The following is a 24,584-nucleotide window of genomic DNA, read 5'->3' as shown; positions in this document are numbered from 1 at the left end:
ACATTTTGGTGAAAATTGTCTCAGCTCTGAACAGACTTGAAATCTGTACATCAGTCAACTTGCTGTTTAAATATTGTATCAAATAGGTGCGCAATCATAGAAATAAATGTTGGTACATTTTTGACTAAAACAATTGCTTTCTTTCCATTTGTTTGTTACCCCTAGCAGTTCCGGCACCCCGAACAAAGATTTTGACAAAATAGGGACACTGCCAACATAGGGCTAGATAGCTCAGTTGGTAGAGCGCCAGCACGTTAATCCGGAGGTCGTTGGTTCGAATCCCACTCTCGTCAATTCTTTGTTCAACCCCCAAAAACCCTAGCAGTTTTTTAACAAATACCTGAGAATTTTTATTTTTTTCCCCCAATCCCCTTTAATTTGTTTTGTTTGAAACTTCACACCAAAACTATCAAAATGGAATAATGATAATCAAATCTTTGTTTGCTTAAAAGTTCTTCATTTAATTTTATTTACAAATGTAAGCAGCTTTAGCCTATTTCTTACAGTTAAACACAGTACAAGTATACAGATTAAAGAGCTTCATACTCCATAGTTTTGTTACTTTTCTCAAGTAAAAAAATAAGAGTCATCAGAAGAAATAACGAACATTCTGATTGGTTCAGTAATGTGGGGAAATAATTTAAAATCTTTTTTTTAGAAATCAATCCATATCATAAATGGATATTTAAGTGAATTTTAAGAAAATCTTTGAACAAATTTGTTGCCACTGGTTTTATACAACAGCCAAATCCTTTCTTAATAAATATTTCTAAATATAAGCAATTATCAGCATAGTAAATACAATTTTCACCTATTGGCCCCTAGCGTGAAGCACAGTTTGCTTGCATGCGCCTATCCGTCACACATCTTGGGAGTCACAATTTACACAAAATTGACCACCAAAATAGTGGAAATGGTAGACACGCATTTTGTGGAGGGGCAATCTGTGTCTTCGAGGGGTCAATAATATGCTGGTACAATTATTTCCACCACAAGGTATCGTAAATGCGTAAATTCATATGAAATTTAACAAAAATATTTCTTGAGCAATACATCAAGAAATTTACAAATTATCAAGTTATTCAATTAAAAAGATTTCAGTTAACATATTTTTGTATGTGTCCGTCATTTTATGCTTCACGATGATGGCCAACCGATTCACTAATGAAATTTTACCTAGATCTGTTGAATAATGTAGTTTTAGTGAACAAAATTATTTCTAAACAATACAAGCAAATTATGCACAAAGCACATTCTCTAATGTCGCCAGTCAGCAATTTAAGTTTCTTTGTTTGCATATTCCAACTTGCTGTAAGTGTACATCAACATTTTTGTTTAAAATCAGGGCAATTGGATATACTTGGGTGATGGCTGAACTAGCCATATTCAAGTACCAACAGACACTGTTAGCCAAAGCCGTGAAAACCACACAAGACAATATTATTTAATGGTCAGACAGTAGGCAGGAAGGCTAAAACCTGATGTACGATGTACGGTGACTGAAAGACACTAGAACTGTGATTTGTTGAGGTTAAATTTTTCTGTTGCCACAACTTAATATTCCTTGTATCGCTGAGCTCACAAATATATTGTGGTTACCTTATAATGAAGCTATCTTACAATAACAACAAAATAGTAAGTTCAACTCTGTGAACAAAATCAAACGGCAACAAAAACACCCCAAAACTCATTTTGAGTTACCCTAAATAAAGCTAAAGCCAATAACATAACATAAAGTAATAAACCATTTTATGAAACAGGTGGAAATTTAAATAGCACGTGAAAATAGAGTTCATGTCATATCGTGAATGAGTAAACGGCCAGCCATTTATCTCCACTTAGTAGGTGTACAACTTGATCTTGTTAACATCTTTATCAGCACACTCCCGGCCTTTGTTGTAGTAATAGTAGTTGCCATCTTTGCGTTGGAGTTTCTTAATGTAGCCCGACTTCGGCCATCTTTGGATCTGTTGTTGCAGAAGAAGAAAAAGTGGACATTAGTTCTGTGCTTTCCTATTTTATCAATAATGCCCGATCACCAAGAATGCTAAAGAACATTCCGGGACGGACTAACTTTATAGTTTATGTTTATGGCATATCATTTATTACAGATTCTTTTTCATATACTGATTTATCATGAGCAAAGCAGTTCTGGCACTGCAGTAAACAGATGAGCGATTCTTTACTTCACCTTTAATCAATTTTACAAGCACAAAAAGATGCATGCCAGTGAGTGAGCATCTTTCTGAAATTGGGACCTGGGGTGGATTTCACAAAGAGTTAAGACTAGTCTTATCTCGAGTTAGGACGAGTTACTCGTCCTAACTTAGGACTAGCCATACGTTTTTCATATCTCCTAGGATTAGTCCTAAGTTAGGACTAGTCCTAACTCTTTGTGAAATCGACCCCTGGGCCCATTTCCATGGCTCTGCTTGCCGCCGCATTCTGCACTTGGGATCACCATTCTTCTCTCACAGGGCAAGTGCTGAATTCTTACGCTAGCTGTATCATGAGCAAAGAATGTGAACAAAGGTGGTGTTCGTATGCAAAAGCAAAAAATGCCTGCCAACCCGCTCGAAGTAAGTGCGCTATTCCCTTCTTCCGTAAAGCCGATTCTTTGCTTGTGGTAAGCAGAGCCATGTAAACTGTGACCAAATAGACCGATCCACTAAGCTCCGCCCCATGGCGTATTGACCAACCACAACGCAACGAAGGTTCGACAAATAAGGTCCGACATGCGTGCGGGTATCTTGGCGCACAGGGCAGAGTTGTGCAGAAAGGCATTGGAGAGCCGCACGTGTTCTTGCTCACACGTGCGTCGTGGGCGGAGCCTACTGGATCAGTCTATTCTATTCAAACATATAGAAGATGTTCACAATTTAACGTACATCTCCTTTGACTGTGTTGTATTCCATGGCATCTCTATAACCAGCAACCTGAAGTCTGTAGGCTTCCTCGACTTCCTCTGACCAATGTTTAGGTCTGCGGAGAGACTTTGGCTTAGCACCAGCAGCTGGAATCACACTTTCCATTATTATGTGTTTGGCGGTTTTCACAAAATACACCTAAAAAAAATGGAAATCAATGACTAATGTTATGAAAAATTGACATGAAAGAATTGATTTAAAAGAAAAATTACACAATCTATTATTAAGACACAAGATTTTTAAAATAGCACTAGGCCTAACAATAAAGTATTTTAATATATTTTACTGTTTATTTAAACGTTTTTATCTCTACTAAGACTAGCCCCACTTGTGTGGCCAAGGATAGCTGAATAAGGATTCAGCTATCCTTGGCCACACAAGTGGGGCTATAGGCCTACTAAGACTAAAGTCTAGTACTAGTAGTAGAAGTAAAACAATTTTTTTTAACTAAAAAGTGGAATTAAAAATGCATTAATAATGATACTAAAATATAATAAAAATAGAAAGGGATAACTTTTCGTATGGCGCCACCACTTTTTCACTCATTTTTACAAAAAGGGATATATCAATCAGGTAAATTAGATACTATATTATTTTATTGTGAATGAAAAAGTGGTGGCGCCATACGGAAACTTTTCCATAGAAAGTATGCACTACTTTATCAGTGAGTTTTATTTTAAAAATCAATTTATTATTTTTACAATATTTTGTAACATTTTAAATAATAGTAAAGTAATGTCATAAAGTACAGTAAGTAGAGTAGCCTTTCTAATTCATAATATACAAAAATTCATTAATTTAAAACTAAAATCTATGTGTAGAAATTCATAGCTTGGCTGTTTAAGGGCTGAAAATGAATTGTTGCCAGGAATATGCAGCTTCACTTTTTAAGATTTATGTCCACGAATGACAAGAATTACCATTCAATTCAACTGTCAATTCAACTTATCGAGCAAGGGTAGGGTACCCGGAAGTAGGCCTATGCACTTTGCAAAATTTAGTAATAAAACTTTTAAACAAAGTATTTAAAAACTTCATTTATTTTAAACACTATTTTTTTCCGTCTTACCAAAGATTTTTAATCGGGTTATCTGCACTCTTCGAGCGGTATGGTTCACCACAGTAAGCTTATCAAGCTGAGCTGTTCCCTTCTGCAAGCTTTAATCTGTTTATGGCTGTTCCATTAAATAACAGAGAATAACAAAAGGCCGCTCAGCTAAACTGTTTTGGATTGTTTAGGGAGTTGCCTAGCGAGCCAACTCTCACGAACAAGTCTCGCAAAACACGACGATTGGCGAGAAAAGGGTGAACTCGTATTTTAATAGCGCCCTCTTTTGAATCCTCGTCCACTATTATTATTCCCCACAGTTAGTTTTAGGGGGATAAAATCTCCGGGCGGCGGTATACACATACTGCAATAATTTAATTATTGTCTTAAGGCAATGGTTGCGACAATGCAGCACGAAATGGGCTTGGGAAAATAGCGAATGTTGCAAAAGCACAAAATAAAGGAATTTATGAGGAATTGATTGAGGAGCATGATAAGAAAGTATTTGAATGTGTCTAGCTCCGGTAAATAAAGAAAACCTGGCAAAAGTAGGAGAGCAATAAAAAGAAGGAAACTTCAAAATATTAGCAACATGATACATTCAATACAATGTAATATAAGAAGCCAATGATTGTATGGCAATGAAATTAATTTGTGCGGCTTTTTTGAATTTCTGCTACTACTACTCACTGCAGTGCACACCCTGTTGATGTGTGGGCAATCACGTCGATGGAGGAATGCATGCAGCGCAGCCAATAATATTGCGCACGTGCTTGAGAGTCGGAGTCAAAACAAGGAATGCCAGAGAACCTGGGAGCTAGACCTGTGGTGGGCAATTTGAATGGAACAAAGAAAAAAAATAAGAAAGTACAGTTTAAAAAAAAAACGAAAGAAAAAGGCAATTCTACCTCCATGATTGAAGCAACAAAATTATTTTTTTAAATGTTAAAAACTAATTATGTATTATTGTTATATTATGATGAGTGTGAATACCAAACCCGAGTTAAGGCATTTTCAAAAATAATATTAGTGAGCGCTGGCACGTTCATTCGGAGGTTGTTGGTTCATGTCCCGCTCAATACTTGCCGATCACAATCAAGAATCGGCCTATAGGAGCACGCCGGGAAAACAAGGTTTTTTTTCTTCAAAAATAAACTGTCTCAAAAATAGACTTGAATTGACTTGAATTACAACTACAAGTTCCACCGACCCCCGCTATTATTATTATTATTATTATTATTATTATTATTATTATTATTATTATTATTTATTCGGCCAGTGTCAAAAACAAATACATACAAGTAAAACAAAGGATAATATGACGATCTGTGCAGCTGTAATTGATTTCTTGACATACCTTATAATTTACCTCTAAATGCTTTATGAGCTAGACAATTCGCATAAACATTTAATTAGGCCTATTGCATTGTTTTTCATCCTCACCATGTCAAGAAGGCTGATGAGTAATGCTCACGTCACACACAGCATGCGAGAACATGTCTTTGAATAGCCTTCATTCAAGGCGCTAGCTCGAACCCATAACACATGTCGAATGAAAAAGACTAGCAATGAATTTGAAAAAGCATGTGGCAACTATCATGTACAAGTAGGCCTGTGTACATGTGCATGAAAGGGAGTACCGCATAAAACCATTGATCTCAGAGTAACAAGCGCGTTGCTATTTGTTGGGGGCGGTGTTCTAATGTTTTTGTTAGCATAACCTGTGTTGATAATTTTGCCGTTGTTGTGCATTTCTTCGAGTGACATTGATAAAGGTAGGAATTATACCACATTACTTACTGTAAGATAGGGTATTTAATAGCATTTTTTCATTCCAATTTAAGTGTGTATTTTAGGATAACTTTCCGTATGGCGCCACCACTTTTTCACTAATTTTTACAAAAAGGGATATATCATTGAGGTAAATTAGATACTATTATTTCATATCGAATGAAAAAGTGGTGGCGCCATACGGAAACTTTTCCGTATTTTATTGTGAGAGGTTTGTCGAGTGGTGGTGAGTTGGCTCAACACAAACGTTTTATTTTGGGTCTAGGCTCACACACATTATTTTGCAAGCTCACGACACGATGACACTGTCACGTCACACACACTGCATTGCGAATGCGAGGAAATGTGAGGGAATTCCCCTTAAAATGCAATGTTTCTGTATTTCCTTCCCCCATGGTTTCTGTATCCAATGTATGGAAGATTTGTTCGGTTAATTATGATTCTTTGGTGACAATAATATTAATAACAATAATTTTGTTTTTAAAAATATATAAACAAATAAAAGAAAAGAACAGTTAACTTCAGGTTCAGCTAAAAGTAAAATTATGTATTGTTGTAAAATAAAAAAGAGTCTATCTCAGTATCTGGTCATCTTTTTTGGAATACAAATTTATTTTTTATTAATTGATTATATTTTATCAGGTGAGGGTGGGGGTACTCCTAGAACTATATGAGGTTTGTTCCATATTCTATAATCTCCACTACCGACTACGATAGCGGAGCGACCCTCATACTTAGTTCTAGGAGTAAGGGGATTGCGTGCTTGGGGGGGGGGGGGGGGGGTTAGCTGACATGCTAGCCCACCTTGTTGAGCTGTTAATGGCTCCGCTTTTAACATCGGTCTCATCATTGTCACCCCATTGATGAGACCGATGTTAAAAGCGGAGCCATTAACAGCTCAACAAGGTGGGCTAGCTGACATGCCTGATGCTTAGTATGGTCTAATCAAGTATGTAAATAATCTAGTAAATGTTTGATCGGTTTGTTTTATTTTCCAGATTTTGAAGGAGTTTGTAAACTTTCAAAATGGCACATCCTTCAGCAGTAGACAACATACTGCTATGCACTGATTCTTATAAGGTATATGGTATAATCATAGAGCAAGGAACAGACTCTATGGTATAATCAAATTTAAGTAGCAAAAACGATGTATATTGACGATTTTGATATCCCATTCTGTTAGCCAGGGCCACTGTCTGTTCGCAGGAATCGTACACAGACAGGCCTCCAATGGGCAAGTCCTGACTTATCCCAGTCACATGGCTTCCATGACTCAATATGTGGGGATTTGCTATTGAATCAACAGTGTTGACAATCATATTGAAAAACCATAGCAAGAAAATCATGAAAGCAAATCTTACAAGACAAGACAACAAAGGGATTTGTATGTTGTCCTGTGAGAAAATAATGTGATTGCCACTCACTGTGATGCACAAAATCTTGTTTGTGGGCCGGAAAGGGCTGAAAAACTACCTGGAGTTATAGATTTTGGGAACAGTATCCGCACTGCTAGAGATGTAGATACAAAGCATTTGTTTAGCTCTGTAGCAAGAACATAGTTATTTAAGAACTTACTTCGCGGTAGTACAGTTAATCACAATCCTATAAGCTAAAGCTAAAGTAGTAGTACCAGCATATTTTCTATACCATCCGCCCGGGTAATAGTTAAAAAAGCAGGATAGTTCTTTTCAGAACTGTGAAGTCTCCCGAACCCCTGAACATCTACTCTGCGGTAGTAGAATAAAGCAAGACAGTTCTCTAAGAACAAACTCTACCTGGCAAGCAGATACACACTAGATGGTGTTACCGCAAACCAAAATGCACTCTGTTTGTAAAGCACTCTGTTCTTGTATTTATAAAAAATTATATATAAGAACAGAGTGCTTTACAAAAGACATGAAAAGAAGAATAAAAAAAGAGCTTGACTTAATTTAATTATTCAGAGAAAAATGCAGAAACTGTTTTTACCTTAAAACATCAGAAATTGATCATTCCTGATTTGCATTTTTATTTCCAGGTGACTCACCACTTTCAGTATCCCGATGGGACGACCAACGTGTACTCATATTTTGAAAGTCGAGGGGGCAAGTTTCCTGAGACGGTTTTCTTTGGTTTGCAGTACATCATTAAGAAGTGGCTACAGGGGAAGGTGGTAACCAAGGAAAAGATCACAGAGGCCAAGGAGTTTTACAAACTTCACTTTGGCCACGACGTCTTTAATGAAGAAGGATGGAACTATATTGTTGAGGTACGTTTTGTTAAAAACCTGGGGCCCAATATCTTAGTGCTGATTATTGGGGAAGGTACACGTTTGGTAATTGTCAAAGACCAGTCTTCTCACTTGGTGTATCCCAACATAAGCATAAAATAACAAGCCTGTGAAAATTTGAGCTAAATTGGTCATCGAAGTTGCGAGAAAATGATGAGAGAAAAAACACCCTTGCTTGACAAGTTTGTGTGCTTTCAGATAGGAATAAAAGACTTCTGGCTAGAAGTCTTTTATTATTTTAGTGATAAATTACCTCTTTCTCAAAATCAATGCTACTTCAAAACGGAGCCGTTTCTCACAATGTTTTATACTATCAACAGCTCTCCAATGCTCGTTACCAAGTCAGATTTAAGTTAATATTTGTTTTGAGTAATTACCAAATGTGTACCTTCCCTTTAAAGCCACTGGATACTATTGGTAATTACTCAAAATAATTGTTAGCATAAAAACGTACTTGGTTATGAGCAAAAGAGACCTGAAGATAATATAACATTAGGTGAGAAACGACTCCCTATGAAGTAATGTAGTTTTTGAGAAAGAGGTAATTTCTCACTAATATACTTGAATCTGAGAAAGACTTCAGGCTTGAAAGATGCCTGTTGCAAATGACAACTGTATAGTGACTGCCTGGTTGAGGTTTCAAACAATTGGAAGACTAATTTCAATATATTTCTTGCCTATTTTTTTTTTTAGAAACACGGAGGTAAACTGCCCCTGCTCATTAAAGCCATTCCTGAAGGTACAGTCGTGCCGACCAAGAATGTTCTGTTCACCGTGGAGAACACCGACCCCAAAGTGCCCTGGCTGACAAACTGGTTTGAGGTATGCAGAAATGTCGCTCTTTTCTTATGAATTTTGTTCAGTTCATATTCTACATAATTATATTTTTTAGGAGATTTACACTTTGTAAAATACGTTTTATACTTCACAAAGGTAGGGCCAAAGATTGGTTTTTGTCAACGTAGTGCCGATTAATAAACTGCTCACAAAAAGTAAGGAAACTTTTTTCAATCCAGTATATTTGTTGTTATTTAATACTCTCTTTGTATATGGTATATATCAATGCAAAGCTGAACTGTTCCTCTTTAAAATAATTCCACATTTGCAATGATTAAATGTTGCTGGACTTGGTTACACGAATAACAATGATGCAAAGTCACAAATCAAATGTGCCAAAATTACCGTTGTCTGTGAATGGTCAATAGGTAATGCTCAATAATCAAACCAATCAAGCTTTTCAGAACCATTAATGGTTTACACAAAGATTTGCACCAGTGAGCTCATCAGACACAATTAACCCTCATCTCATGAAAAACACATTGTTTGATGGGTATTTGCAAAACGATATTCTACAGCCGAATGCAGTCCCATACTTGCAGACTCTTGGACCAAATGCCATCTTTCAAGATGACAACGCTCGCCCCCATCGAGCCCGACTAGTGACTGACTACCTGAACATTTTTGGGGTGCACCGGATGGATTGGCCTGCTAACAGTCCAAACCATGGAACATCTGTGGGACCAGCTTTGCCTCGCTGTCCGCGCCAGAACCACCAACACATCAACTGTGGCTGACCTAACCAGGTTCCTTAATAAAGAATGGAACGCCATCCCTCATCATCAGCGCATCACAAGACTTGTGTGCAGCATGAGAAGAAGGTGCCAGGCTGTCATTAACGCCTTCGAATCTTTCACTTGTTACTGAACTTTTTGTATCAATAAAGTGTATTAAGATCAGTAAGTTGTCTTGCTCTATACCAAACTTCTTGTCGCAATAAAGTGGATTAAGATCAGTAAGTTGTCTTGCTTGTTTGAATTACAGTGTCAATTTGATTGTTCACGCAGTAACACAACATTGCTAATTTTGGCACATTTGATTTGTGACTTTGTCTCATTCTCATTAACGTGGTCAAGTCCAGCAACATGTAATCATTGCAACTGTGGTATCATTTTAAAGAGGAATATTTCAGCTTTGCATTGATATATACCATATACAAAGAGAGTATTAAATAATAACAAATATACTGGATTGAAAAAAGTTTCCTTACTTTTTGTGAGCAGTTTAGGTGTAGGACACATTGTCAATAAAAGTCACCGGAGAAAGATTCAGCACGGTCTGCACTCCAGCTGGGGTTAACATTAGGCCTTTTCACACCACACAAAAGCTCCGTGTTTCTGTTGGACACGGATACGATCCGGATAATGTGCACTGACCCTTTCACACTACAACTTTTCAACACGGTGTCGATCCGGATATGGCGCTTTGTCCGTGTCGAAACCAACCCTGCCCGGGAGGTGGGTTGATAAGTCTCTATTCATGTCGAAGATTCTAACACGGATTGAAAGCCGTAGTGTGAACCGCTCTGGGTTAATTTAAGAGTTACTCATGTTGAGTGTGCGTGGCGCCATCCGCACACACTATAGATGTCCAGCTCGTAAAGAAAAAACGCGTAAAAAGGCGCTGTGTACATAAAAAGTAGCTGCGTCCTGCTTAGATCCTTGTTAGACCTTGCAGTGTGAAACAGTCGGACAATATCCGGATTGAAAGTAACAAGTGTAACCAAAAAGCTGATTTCCTGCAGAGCTAGTGTTGAAATTTTACAGAACCAACACGGACCCTACCTGGATAAGGTTCGACATGGATCGAAGGTTGACAGTGTGAAAAGGCCTATTGAGTGGGGGAATGGGAGGGCGGGGAGGGTATGTTTATTGTCACGTGGCTCAAGTGTGTTCGCTGGATGTTTAGCTGTCGGTCGGTGTATGAATCTTTGGCAAAGTCTAAGTCAATAAACTAGCTTTGACACAGAACTCGGGAAAGTACACAGTGCTTACACACATCAAACTGCATTCGGGCAATCGCGGTGGTCTAGTTGGTATGACACTGCTCTAGAATTGCAAAGGTCATGGGTATGAATCCCAACCTAGTAATATGCCTTTGATTCTTTTGCAGAACTCGGGGAATGTACTGAGTATACAGTGCTAAAAGCCTAATACACATCAGTATATTGGTGTATGGGTAAAACTAAACTTTCCCCCCTATGTCTCTCAGACTATATTTGTGCAGGTATGGTACCCTATGACCGTTGCTACTAACTCAAGGGCTCAGAAGGAAGTTATTGCCAAGTACCTGAGTGAGACGGCAGACAACCTAGACTCCCTACCATTCAAACTTCATGACTTTGGATTCAGGGGAGTTGGATCAGTTGAGGTAATAAAAAATTAAAAAAATTAATGAGTAAATTTTGCTCATAAAAAGCAGTACCAGCCTCACATTTGAACAGCGCAGGGTTTTTTCTCTTTAGCTTTTGAGAAACTTATGGCCAGTAGTACCACATTTTGAATACTACAGGTCATATTGGTTTTAAACGGCCATTTAACACCTTCAGTTTGATCCATGTAGAGCTCAAAGTAGTTCCATGTCCAAGTTCAGAGCTGAAGCAAACAACGTGCAAGTTTGAAACTTGCATGAGCCAAAAATTAACCAAATATGAACCTACCAACTTAGACCCCAGTACTATGTTTGGTTGTTGCTGCAATTTAAAGTGAGTGCAAAGTGAATGTTCAGAGTGAAAATTCCCATTTTTATTACTTTGAGCTCAATTTTCAGTTGGAATCTTCAATCTTCTGTTTAGTAGCACAACACACTGTTCGAGACATCAACCGAACCCCACATGCATTCAATCTTGTTCCCAGGGGTGATTGATCTTGCTGAGTAATTTTTCCCCAGCATGCCTTGTTGCTCATAATCCTGGGAATTGGTTCATTAAAATGTAATGACCGGGACTTGAACCGACACATTCTGCTGTTTAAAATCACCAAAATGCAAGTCTGGTGCTCTTCTCCGCTTGGCCACGACCTGCCACTTTCTTTTTAACTGATTTTATTTTGGTTTCCTAGACGGCAGCCATTGGAGGATGCAGTCACATGGTGAATTTTATGGGCACAGATACTGTGGCTGGACTGGTACTTGCTAGGAAGTTCTATGGTTGCGCGATGGCTGGACATTCCATTCCTGCTGCAGAACACAGGTTAGGACAAGCTTTGAACCTCGTGCCCATCAGGCCTGGAATTTAATTTTGGAACATGTTGAAATGGCAAGGCCATTTTAATTTTTTCCGTTGGGTTTTGGTGTAGTATAGTGATTAAGTTTTTGAGAAATGAGTAAAACAATGTAATGAAAACAACTTTTGTCTCACTAATCATGAGATGAAAATTATTTAAGCACGTAAAAACGTATTTTCATGACATTGTTTTACTCATTTCTCAAAAACTACAGCACCTCAGCATCTAATATTTTCAGAGAAGCTTTCTACTATCATTATCTTCAAACGGTGTAAGTTGTCCCTGACTCGCATGGAATGGACATTTTCAGTGGGCATGAAAGCAAAGACTGGAAACTTTATGGAACTTCCCATTGTACAGTTTTCCTAAGCAGAAAGAGTGAAGCAGAAAAACATGTGATGTATGTTCTTAAATTCTGAGCAGTTATTAATATTGTTGAAAAATAATGCTGCATTTACAACTTGTTTATTTTCTACCAGCACGATCACAACGTGGGGTAAAAGCGGAGAGCGAGAAGCCTTTGCTAACATGCTGCAGAAGTTCCCAGAGGGACTTGTGGCGGTGGTCTCGGACAGTTTTGACATCTACAATGCTTGCGAGAAAGTGTGGGGGGAACAGCTGAAGGACATGGTCGTGGAACGAGGCAACAGAGATGGTGTGCTGGTCATACGACCAGATTCAGGAGACCCCCCTGAGGTTGTGGAAAAGGTGAATTTTCATTCAAGTCTATAGAGCCCCCCCCCCTCGCCTCACATATTATGTCTACAAGACCACTTAGCACCCCCACACAGGAAGCCCGTCATTGGCTGATGGCAGTGCATGGTGCATCCACACCTCACCATTTCCAATGTTTAACCGCAGTGATGTTGTTGACTTTTTTGAGAGACTTGTAGTTCAGAAGTTTCCATTCAAGTCTATAGACATCCCTTGCACAAGGTCAAACAGCGCCCTCAATTGGGTTATAGGGAGGCTTGTCATTGGCTGAAGGCAGGTGCATGGCGCACACACAAATCCATGTTTCCAGGTTGTTTAATCTCAGTGATGTTGACATTTTTGAAAGAGTTGTAGTTCAGAAGTTTGTTGGTCACGAATATGTATTACTGTTAGCATAAATACTTGTAGGGGATAAATAGAAAATAAAAGTAAACGTTTATTTTTTTATTTCGAGTAACAAAGTTACTGCGCCTTGAACACCCAGCAGGGTGGGTATGTGCGCATTACAAGTCTTATTATTATTATTATTATTATTATTATTATTATTATTATTATTATTATTATTATTATTATTATTATTATTATTATTATTATTATTATTATTATTATTATTATTATTATTATTATTATTATTATTATTATTATTATTATTAAAGTAGAAGTAGAAGTTATGAATATTTGTGACAAATCTTGCTTCATTTTGCAGGTTTTGAACATTCTAGGTAAGTTATTCGATACTGTCACCAACTCCAAAACATTTCAGTTATTTGGTAACAGTTCTTATAAACGCCCAAAACAATAATTTCAGACCATTCGTGCAAGAAATTTACGGTGCACTGTGGCACTTAATGATAAGAGAGTGTGACTAAGTTACATTCGTATCAGAATGGTTGTGACCAATCTTGTCTCATTTGACAGGTTATTATTCACAGTAAATTATTTGGTACTGTCACCAAATCCCAAGTATTTCAGTTGTTTGCTAACTGTCCTTCATACATACCCAAATCAACCATCTCAGTTCAGTGGTGCAAGATATCAGTGTGACTAAGTAACATTTTCATCTGAATGTTTGTGACAAATTTCGCCTCACTTAACAGGTTTTGAACATCCTTGGTAAAGCCTTTGGCACTGTCACCAACTCCAAAGGCTACAAGGAGTTACCCAAGTACCTGAGAGTCATCCAAGGAGATGGCATCAACCTAGAGATGCTAGACAAGATCCTTAGCTGTATGAAACGGGGTCAGTGGAGTGCCGAGAATGTCGTGTTTGGCAGTGGGGGCGCTCTCCTGCAGAAATTGAACCGTGACACGCAGAAGTGCGCATTCAAATGTAGCTCTTGCACCATCAAGGGGGAGCGAGTGAGTAGATTTTTGTCCATTTATGTATATGTTTCTTAGTATCTATTTTAATTTTGTATGCAATACTTTCTTAAACCCTTTACACTGGCGTTACACGTGGCTACAGTCGGCTCATAGTCTGCCATTTTAGGAATCGAATGCACACTCTTTGTACGACGTTGAAAAACCCTTTACATTTTTAGCGCTCAATGTTTAACAACTGTGTACCTACAGTGTAAGGTAGACAAGTGAAGAAACCTTCACATGAACATGTCAGAGGTTTAATTCTTTAAACAAATCTTTTACAAAAACCGTGAATGTCTATTCCTTTTTTCCCCCCTCCATTCTCGGTGTCCAGCGAGATGTATTCAAGGAGCCCAAGACAGATCTGGTGAAAAAGTCAAAGAAGGGACTCTTAACGCTGGAACTGCAGAATAACAAGTTTGTGACAGTCCAAGAAGGAAAAGGGAATCCAGACAAGGTAAGAAGCCATGCAGAGGGTAGAGGTCAACTTCGATCCCACAGTGTATGCCCTTTAAATTGTTTAGTGTCTAGCCAGGGCAGAAACTCCCTTCTATCCTGTAATAATTAGCCTCCCAAATTATTATGGTTATTTGCATTACCAACGCCCTCTTTAAAGACACTTCTGAAAGCCTACTTGTTTCAGGAGGCCTTCCATAAATTGAGCCAATCTTTGATTTAGGCGCGTTGTTCATTGATTGATTGATTGATTGTGGGGTTGTTTGTTTGTTTGTTTGTTTGTTAAGATGATCTTCCCATCAAGGGAACTCGGCAAACTCCCACAAGGGGATATAAACACCAGCTGACAACAACCAATCTCTTTAATATATACATTGGTTTAACGTCTATGATTATGAGTTGCACAAATCAAGAAATTGTGATTCAGTAACTAGACGACAATATTTATTCTAGTCATTGTGAAATCAGCGGTTAGCTGGGGGATTCGAACCCACAACCTTGTGAATTGCAAGTCCTGCAGTCTAACCACTTGACCACGGTGACTTTCCCTCAAGCATTAAAGCAATGTACAATGGACTAAAGTTGTCCCTGAAAAGTTTGATTATGCACAAAAGTTGCATGGTCCCTCAAAGATATTCGCACGTCCAGATTTTGAGATTATGTATTCTTGTGTCGTCATGTCTTCTCTCTCTAGGATCTACTCATACCCGTGTTTAAAAATGGCGCCTTACTAGTTGACTACAACCTAGCCGACATCAGACAACGAGCAGAGCTTCCATTGGTCAAGGAAATGTCGAAAAAGTGAGGCGACCCCGGTAACAACATTGACAGAATTGTGCAGCTAATTGAGGATGAATGAACTGTAGATATGACAGCAGGGTAAATGGCAAGATGTGTAATATATTATAACAACTATGCAGACACAATGGTTTAGGCAGGCTTTGAAAGATTACTGCAAAAATCTCAAGCTACTTGGTCAATAAATTGTTATTATTGAATATTCATCAATGAACGTTGCTTTTCATTTATATATATTGATACCTCGCCATGCGATGCCTAAAAACCCATAATTATGCTTTTTATTTTGTTGAGTTTTTACCATGAACTGGCATGGTATCATTCCCAGTTTAATCTGTTATCCGATTTTGTTTAGTCCTTGGAAAACATCTGAAAAACTTTGATAAAATTGTCTGAAAATTCTATAGAAGCCTACACCATACATACATGGACGTACTAATATAAGTTATCACACAAGCGCGAGCGGAATACGGAAAAATACAGTGCTTCTGTGTCCCATATCCAACGAGGCCAAGGCAGAGTTGGATATGGGATGCAGGTGCGCTATATTTTCCGTTTATCCACGAGCGCGTGTGTGATATTGTATTTATCTTCAAGCAAACTTGGTGCGTGACATAGAACACACAATACGCATGGTAGTGATATTAGCCGTGCAATATAGGTTTTTATCACCATTCCATTCTGCGAATCTGATTGGAGGATAAGCGTACTTGAAGATAAATAAAGTTGTCCTACTTTGTTCCAAGGACCCAATATCATGCATTTTTAAGCCTGTGTATGTTGAATAGGCTGTGGTTGCGTGTTGATTTTTCTTTGCAGTACAAATATCTGGTAGAGGTTATTTAGTGGGAGTGTCGTGGCCGAGCGGTTAAGAGCACCGAATTCAAACTCTGGTGTTTCTGATCAGCAGAGTGTGGGTTCGAATCCCCAGCCGTGACACTTGTCTCCTTGAGCAAGACACTTAACCATTGCTTCATACTTCGGATGGGACGTAACGCCGTTGGTCCCATGTGTTGTGTAAACGCATGTAAAAGAACCCAGTGCACTTATCGAAAAGAGAAGGGGTTCGCCCGGTGTTCCTGGCAGGATTGGCAGCATATTGCGCCACAGCACCTTGTAAGCCGTTACATGGTGCTTAAGGATTAGGTCTTATATCTCAAAATTCGCCCCACTCCTTGCAGTAATAATACCTGGCGCTTTGTATCCTTTGGCAAAAGGAGCATTATAAATACGGTTATTATTATTTTATTATTAAGTATATATGGTTTCTATACTACCATATCCATTTATGTGCATGATTGTATCACTTTGGCAAGGATTGAAAAACACAAGCAGTTATAAAAACAAAGCATAGTTTTAAAAAAGCGCATTTACACTGTAAATACAAATTTGCAAACATTTATATATACAGTATATAGCAATTAATGCTCCCTGGATGTGGACAAAAACCTTAATAGTAGATATAGAGGACCCATTGTTTAAATTCGTCTGAACACTGTCACGACAAGAACGTATTCTTAATAGATATCGGAAAAGAATATTCATTTTTTGTTTTTACCCATAATATATACCTAGCTGTTGGAGTACTGTATACACAGTACTTTCTCGAGTTCTTGGGAAAAATTCCAGACATATTTCTCTGGTGAAATTTGAACCCATGACACTGCAGTTCTAGAGTAGTGTCATACCAGAGCAGTGTCTAAACTGTCTAGTTGGTATGACACTACTCTAGAATTGATAACGTCGTGGGTTTGAATCCCACCCGAGTAACATGCCTGTGATATTTGTTCACAGGACTTGGGAAGGTACTGAGTATACAGCGCTAACACACATCGGTGTTTGGGTAAACAAAAAATCAAAAAAATGAATAAGAATGTATTCAATGTGTACATGTGCCTATTCATGTGTGCAAGAAAATGATTTTAGAAGACAAATGATGAAGTCTTCGAACTTTTCTCTATACTGGAAAATTGGTTTCACAGATAAGACCATTAAGTATTTTTCTTTCTCATTTATGTTCACCAGAGAAAATAGAATTAGCTGTTGCAAACTGCTATTGTATAGAAGGCTAAATGACAACAACCATGCACACAAACTACACAAAGTACCAAATGTAACAACAGTATACTTTACACTTCTTTGAAAAAGACTCTACTATAGGGACGAAATATCAGGCCATGAACTTTTTTGTGTGTGTTTATATTTACTGAAATGTAGGAGGCTGTGGTTTGAAATCCCAAGTAGAAATTAGCAAATCTAAAAAAAGTATTTCGTGGGGAAATTTCAAGTCCAGTGGACTTGCTTGGTTGTGAGGCTACCCGACTGATTTTAAAATAAGAGATCCCTGTACTGATGGCATCATGGTTTCTCTACCGCATACCTAAAGGCCAGGGGCCCAATTTTATAGAGCTGCTTAAGTTCAAAATGAAGCAGATCGCAACCAAATTATGCTTATCAGAATAGCAAAGTCACATGTACAATTTGTGACTGGTATCCTGCTCATTTCTGCTTAGCAGACGATTGTTAAGTAATATTTACTGCTTAGCAGCTCTATGAAATAGAGACAACCAATTTATAGGCAACCAGTTCAAGGCAATCTCAAAGAAGGAACTTGGCATTCACATTTGACTGTTCAAGTTTCTACTTTGGGATCTTAAGACATTGTTTGGAAAGTGACTCATGTGCTACCAAAGTGGTCCTGTAGCATGCACTGAGCTGGTTGCCTCCAAGTTGGCTGTAAAAGTTGCCTCGTGTGACAAGGCCATAAGAAGTGCAGTTACTTGATACTGCATTTCTGACAGTTGAACAGAGACACAATGGTCTCCCAAACTTCTTAAAAATGGCGCACAACCTGTGATGTCATCAGGGCCCAATTTCATAGAGCTGCTGCTTAAGCAGAAAAAAACGCTTAACACCTGTCTGCTAAGCGGAAATAAGCAGGATAGGAATATTATAAGTAGTAAGGAAATCCAGGCTGGGGGGGGGGGGGTATTTTTTTCATTTAATGGGTATATTTGTGGTGAATGGTTTTTTGTTTTTTTATGTATATTAAGTCCCAGTGTATATATCACTTGATTGTCATGATAAATTCACTTGTACTTATTAGTTTTCCAAACTTTTGTATTTTCTTGGCAATATATAAATGTACAATTTTTCCGTAGGTATTATTTTCCTATAAAAATGTCCCGATGTTCTGACAGACAGTTTCCTAATGTTAAATGCATGTGGTGTAGGTGACTGTGTAAACAATAAGGCCACCTCAGTATGAAATTGTGCAGGTTGTTCTTCATGTGAAGGTGTTTGAAACAAATAATCACATACTGCAGTCACTTATGGGGAGTGAACCACTTGTAGTTGTTTGCGTTCCCAAGTTAAAGGAACTATACAGAATTATTTTTTGCTAAAATAAAAACCAGTTGCTGGTAGTGTAAGCACTTTATGTAATCCATACATGAACGCAAAGCTGCAGATGTTTGAGATCGATCGGCCATCTGGGTCACGAGAAAATAGTGAACAGACGATTACACATTTTGCATGACGTCGGTTAAAACAAAATGAATAAAATGCTCGCTGAGCGATAAACTCCAAACGGGAAATTATGTTTTCTTTATTTGTCAATTATAACATGTTAGACAGAAATTATTCAATGGATGTTTTGTTCTATTATCATCATTAGACCGTGTGTAAATCTGTGGTCTTAGACGGGGTTCTTTCTTACCGATTCTGTAATGTTCCTTTAGTAAGTGTACCCCCCCCCCCCCCCCCCCCATTGCATGGCTAACACCCGCCCAGTTCCCGTAGGACTAGGCTGCAATGTCTGAAATGTTCATGGTATTTACCAACATGGCAATTAAAGGCATTGACCTCAGACCTTGAAATGCAGTATAAAGCCTCTGAGTGCTTTTATGTAGATTCTGTTTTCCATTTCATGACTCTATCTTACTTTTAAAAATATTTGTTATTATATATAAACCACGGTATATGCTGACTCTTCGAAGAGGAAAATACTAGTTCCAAATGTCAGGAAACCCCACGAGAATTATACTGACCACTGCTCCTCCTAATTAATCTACATAAGGTAGGGTGTAAACAATGGACCCCGTAGAAAGCTTTTAACCATTGGCCTGTTAGTAGTAGTCATCACCATAATTATTCCTCCCACATTCAATCTGACCTTTGAGACGCTAGGTGGCAGCAGACTGACCAGGTAAATCCATTATTCTCGGAAATGTGCGCATGCTCCAAACTACGTAAGCAATGGAAGTTTGTCTGGTAATTCTGCTGTCACCTATAGTTCAAACTCTCCCATAGGTCTATTCCTTGTTTAAGCTTTACAAACCATGGCACACAATTAGATTTTAAATGTGATATTGTGTTTATGGAAAACTAGAGGATTGAAATATAACTCTTCCCAAAACTAAACGATGTACCTTTAAAGCACATTATTCTCAAGACTTGATAGAGTTTCACCTACTGTACCTCTAACCGTACACCATGAGTAGCACGTAAGGGTACTTGATCTATTCTGTACGCCGTCTCTGTTGTTTGCGTCTAATTAAGTTTAATGAACAGAAACAAAATAACTTAAAGGGAGTGTCGTACTTTGTTATTGAAAACGAAAATGTGTAAATGGCTTTGTGAAAATGTGCCAAGATCATGTGATAAGCTTGACCATGCGTAGAAACACGGGCAAACATTTAAACGGAATATACTTGGGGTAGTGAATTTACACATCCCCCATTAAATAATTATAAGTTTAAAACTAAATGCCCAAATCGTTATAAAACCAGTACCAAATTATTCTCCAGATAAATGGTTGCGTCTGAAACACTGTAAAATTCAAGGAAATATCATGAGACCCACAAATCACCGATTATTCATTTCGATTGCAACATTGGCGTACAATTAAGACCATTCAGAAATACGTTCACAAAATTCCTGGAACTTTAAATCCCCTTTATAGTTTTGTGTGTGCTCTCTCTAAAACGGAACACAACTCCAAATTTGATGGAATTCAAAAGCGTGTTATATAGTAAAACGATTGAAGAACATATGATATGTTTTTCTCTTTTAAAGCACACCAGATTACCGATTAGCCTACCCCTTTAAGATTAGTTGCTATTTGACCGTAAAGAAATACTTTTGCTCCAGTAAGTCCGGAGAAATCCAAGCAGGCGCGATGAGTCAAGGTTGTTGTTAAATTTAAAGATCTAAGACTTTGTAAATCACGGCCATCGTACTCAGCAGGGCTCATCAGAAAACAGGATAGCACTAGTGATAGTGGCTTCTTGTAAAGCGCGCATATCCGTCACTCGGTGACGCTCGAGGCGCATTAACAAACAATTTTCCGGCAAGGTGTGTGCGGGACTACGTTTGTATAATTAGACCTATACCCCTTATCATATATGGTTTACGAGGTGCTGTGGCGCAATATGCTGCCAATCAATCCATGAACACCGGGGCGAATCCATTTTCTTTTTGATAAGAACACTGGGTTCGAGAATTATACAACACACGGGACCAATGGCTTTACGTCCCATCCGAAGGACAAAGCATCAACTGCTATAATCACGACTAGGACTCGAACCCACACTCTGCTGATCAGAAACTGATCAGAAACTTTTGAATCAGCTGTCCATGGCACACGCCAGGATTGGTTGTTCTGACGAAAAAGTGGCATTGTTGTGTCACCAACCATAACAAACATGAGTAACAAACCTGTAAAAGCCTTTGTGTGAGTCTGAAGAAAAAAATGCATCCACATTTTCCTCTGTAACTGTCGAAATCGGATGTTGTGTTTTTTAATAGGTTTTCTGTTCCCGTTTTTTTTTCTTCTTTCAAATAGGCCTCTGACTTTATTTCAGAGCTAAAACATTCACAGTAAAAACGGTCCTAGAAATATGGACTATTTAAACTCTAAATTCAGTAAGCTTTCAGACAAAACATGAACATTAATGTTTTGTTATCCTTACCAATCCTGATGTATAACATTATTTTAGATGAAATGTCACAGTTTTAACAAAGTGTTTTGACGTGACGGCACATCAGACTGCTTTAAAGCAGTGATTTGCACTTAACGCCATTTGACACTTTACTAACTTACAGGGTTTACAGAGGGTAATGGTGAAAGACTTCCCTTGAAATTGTATACCATGGAGTGCTTTACTTTTTTCAGAAAACATTAAAACAATATCAATTGTCGATATCGAGAATTGCGGATTTTTTTTAAACACATGTCATGACACGGCGAAACGTGCGGAAACAAGGGTGGGTTTTCTCGTTATTTTCTCCCGATTCCGCGCCGATGACCAATTGAGCCTAAATTTTCACAGGTTTGTTATTTTATATATAAGTTGTGATACACGAAGTGTGGGCCTTGGACAATACTGTTTACCGAAAGTGTCCAATGGCTTTAAAGGCAGGGTACATGTTTGGTAATTGTCGAAGACCAGTATCCTTCACTTGGTGTACCTCAACATAATGCACAAAACATCAAGTAGCATATGGCCCCTTTCGAAGCCACGGATTCAGCTTTGGATTCGGCTTCAGCTAGGCTGTAAGCCACGAGCACGTATGAGGATACGCAACGCACGCTAAAAATAATTTCAAAACAGTCGCGGGGCCAATCTAGCCTCTAAGCTGAATCTTGAGTCGAAGCCGTGGTTTCGAAAAGGGCCTATGTGAAAGTTTTGGCTCAATATTGGTCATCGAGGTTGCAAGAAAATAAGGAAAGGTATATGCCCGAAAAAGACTAGACATGACTTTGATGACTGTGTTTACATGACTTCAAAGGATGTCATTCCTAATTAATGTGTTTAAATATCAATATCTTTATCGTTAATTTTATTTGTCATCATTTGTGGAGAAAAACCAAGAAAAAGAAGAAGAAAAAAAACCAATCAGTTTTTTTTGTTAAATAGATGTTTCCCGCTAGTGTACCCAAACAGTTTACACACGTCAAAGTTGGGCCCTACGGTACCCATTTGGCTGAGCTATTAGTAAAAGTAGTCCCCTAGTGGGATAATTACAGGCCTCATTTATTGACGCCACAACGTTCACATCTTAACGATCGAATCATAGCGTAGTTAAGCCAAACAATGGTTAAACAATATTGCGAACACACTTATATAACACGTGGCACCCATACTTGGCCAAGGGAATTAATTAAGGCCGGGTATATATGAGAAACGGTGACTTCGGCTACAGATATGGTTACTCTCTCGTCTGCCTAACACACTTATATAACACGTGGCACCCATAATTGGCCAAGGGAATTAAGGCCGGGTATTATGAGAAACGGTGACTTCGGCTACAGATATGGTTACTCTCTCGTCTGCCTATTCTTCAACACTTTCTCTTCCTTAGTGGACAGACGCACTGATCTAAGGACAAGTTCGATTAGCGACCATTTTGTCAACCACTAGTCAATGTTCCATGGTTACCTTTGCATGAAATACATCCTTGGTACCAGGCAAAATCGCCCAATGGTCAACAATAGTAGTCAACTAATAGTCCCTTTTTAATCGAACTTGCTGCTAGCTGATGTAGCTGTAGCCGAAGTCAACGTTTCGGACACGGCCTAATTAGCTCGTTGCCAGCGCCCGAACCAGAAATGGAGGCCGTGGATGAGACCGGTTGGGCGTAGACTTGTCCCATGTCTTTATCCGCAAGTTACCAAAGTGAAAACGGCCTTGCCCTCTCAAAGTGAAAACGGCCTTGCCCTCCCAAAGATGAAGTTCAGTAACGACATATGTTGATGAAAATATATTTTCAAGCTGAGGAACCTTTTAATTTAACAATAATTAAGTAAACGTTTAACGATCTTGTAATGTCAAACAGAGGGTATGACTGCACTGTCACTTTTAGATTATGCAGCACAATCAGGCCAACATTGACACCAACAATTATTATGATCCAATTTCCACAAGAACGACTTAAGAAAAAAATTAAGAGTGCCAGAGATGGACAGAATAATGGGATGAGTAAGAAAGACAGGGTGAAAAAACTGAAGACCGAGAAAAAAAATCAAGAGCGCAGGATATTATTAAGACGATTTAATCAAAGAAGTGGAGATGGGCAGGCCAGCTAGCAAGGAGGCATGACAACAGGTGGGCATGCAAAACAACCAATTGGACTCCAAGAAACTGGACAAGAAAAAGAAGGCGACAAAACAGAAGACGGAGAGATGAAGTACTTATAGGGGCATTGCTTGGCAACAGACAGCGCCAGGGTAGAGTGAAATGTAGAGTTGGTGAAGAGGCTTACCTCCTGCAGTCTGGAGTGAAATAAAGGCTAAGAGATCCACAAGAAAGTTTCTACTCGTCTGACTTTAAGTAAATTGATAAACGAACCTTGGCACTACACTTCTGTCAATTTGTTCTGCTATAGGAAAGTATATAGCGCGATTGGCGATAGTAAAACAAATAAGCAAAACAAAAACAAAGCACTTTATAACAAATAAACCCGTCGGTAGGTTTGGGGAATAAATTGTGTTTCTTAATCGGCTTAACTTACATTTAGTATAATCGACATTTTTGTCCTCTTTTTAAAAGTACAGATCCACTAGTTTCCATCAATTCAATAAACCAACAAACAACCAGCGAAAGTTTATGTCACCGTACATTAGCAGTCTTTATTCAGGTCGAATGAGAGTCTAATTACGGATTCCTTTCATCGTATAACGTGCATTACCTTTTGTTTCGGGGTCCTTGTATATCGCTTTCCGATCGAGACGCCCTATTTCGATTCAGTGTGATTCGCTCGCAAGCTAAGCGACCTCACGTCCCGTGTCCAAAGCAGACGAGACACGCTGTATTGTCGTAAACCATCGTACACACGACACAACTGTGTCAATTTGCCGCCCGAATTAAATTAGGTACCCCGGATTCAGGACGCGAACCCATCACCCAGACACGTCTGGTGAAACAAAGGCAGTTTGCGCAGAATATTGTTTAAAAATTGGTAATCAGATGGTAAACAAACCCAATTGGTGCGCCTATGAGATTATGTTAACAAATTTGTTTCGCACCCATTTTATTTTATCAGGTCAGTTTTTGGAATTCAATGTTGAATGTTATAGTCAAATCACAAGTAAAAAACTCGAGTCCAAGTATAACATGACTCGAATCAGCAACTCTGGTTTATCAACCCGGATCATCG

The 24,584-nt window shown here is 38.5% G+C and overlaps 2 protein-coding genes across 2 annotated transcripts; one reads left to right on the top strand and one right to left on the bottom strand.

Annotated features, from left to right (window-relative positions):
• Positions 1-334: 334 nt before the first annotated feature.
• Positions 335-4,215, bottom strand: LOC117307425 (meiosis expressed gene 1 protein homolog). The gene is made up of 3 exons (XM_033792171.1): positions 3,997-4,215; positions 2,889-3,065; positions 335-1,967 (listed from the first exon to the last, which is right to left on the bottom strand). Exons 2-3 carry the CDS (start codon positions 3,030-3,032, stop codon positions 1,839-1,841), a joined length of 273 nt encoding a protein of 90 aa, XP_033648062.1. The 5' UTR covers positions 3,033-3,065; positions 3,997-4,215; the 3' UTR covers positions 335-1,838.
• A 1,327-nt stretch (positions 4,216-5,542) lies between these two features.
• Positions 5,543-16,046, top strand: LOC117307354 (nicotinamide phosphoribosyltransferase-like). The gene is made up of 10 exons (XM_033792083.1): positions 5,543-5,750; positions 6,765-6,846; positions 7,784-8,014; positions 8,729-8,857; positions 11,084-11,242; positions 11,932-12,062; positions 12,576-12,804; positions 13,908-14,168; positions 14,506-14,628; positions 15,322-16,046. The coding sequence occupies exons 2-10, from the start codon at positions 6,793-6,795 to the stop codon at positions 15,430-15,432; spliced, it is 1,428 nt and encodes a 475-aa protein (XP_033647974.1). The 5' UTR covers positions 5,543-5,750; positions 6,765-6,792; the 3' UTR covers positions 15,433-16,046.
• Positions 16,047-24,584: the final 8,538 nt, after the last annotated feature.

This window comes from Asterias rubens, chromosome 2, assembly GCF_902459465.1.
Source record: "Asterias rubens chromosome 2, eAstRub1.3, whole genome shotgun sequence".
In the NCBI taxonomy this organism is placed as follows: domain Eukaryota; kingdom Metazoa; phylum Echinodermata; class Asteroidea; order Forcipulatida; family Asteriidae; genus Asterias; species Asterias rubens.
This window is presented reverse-complemented; position numbering and strand designations above follow the sequence as displayed.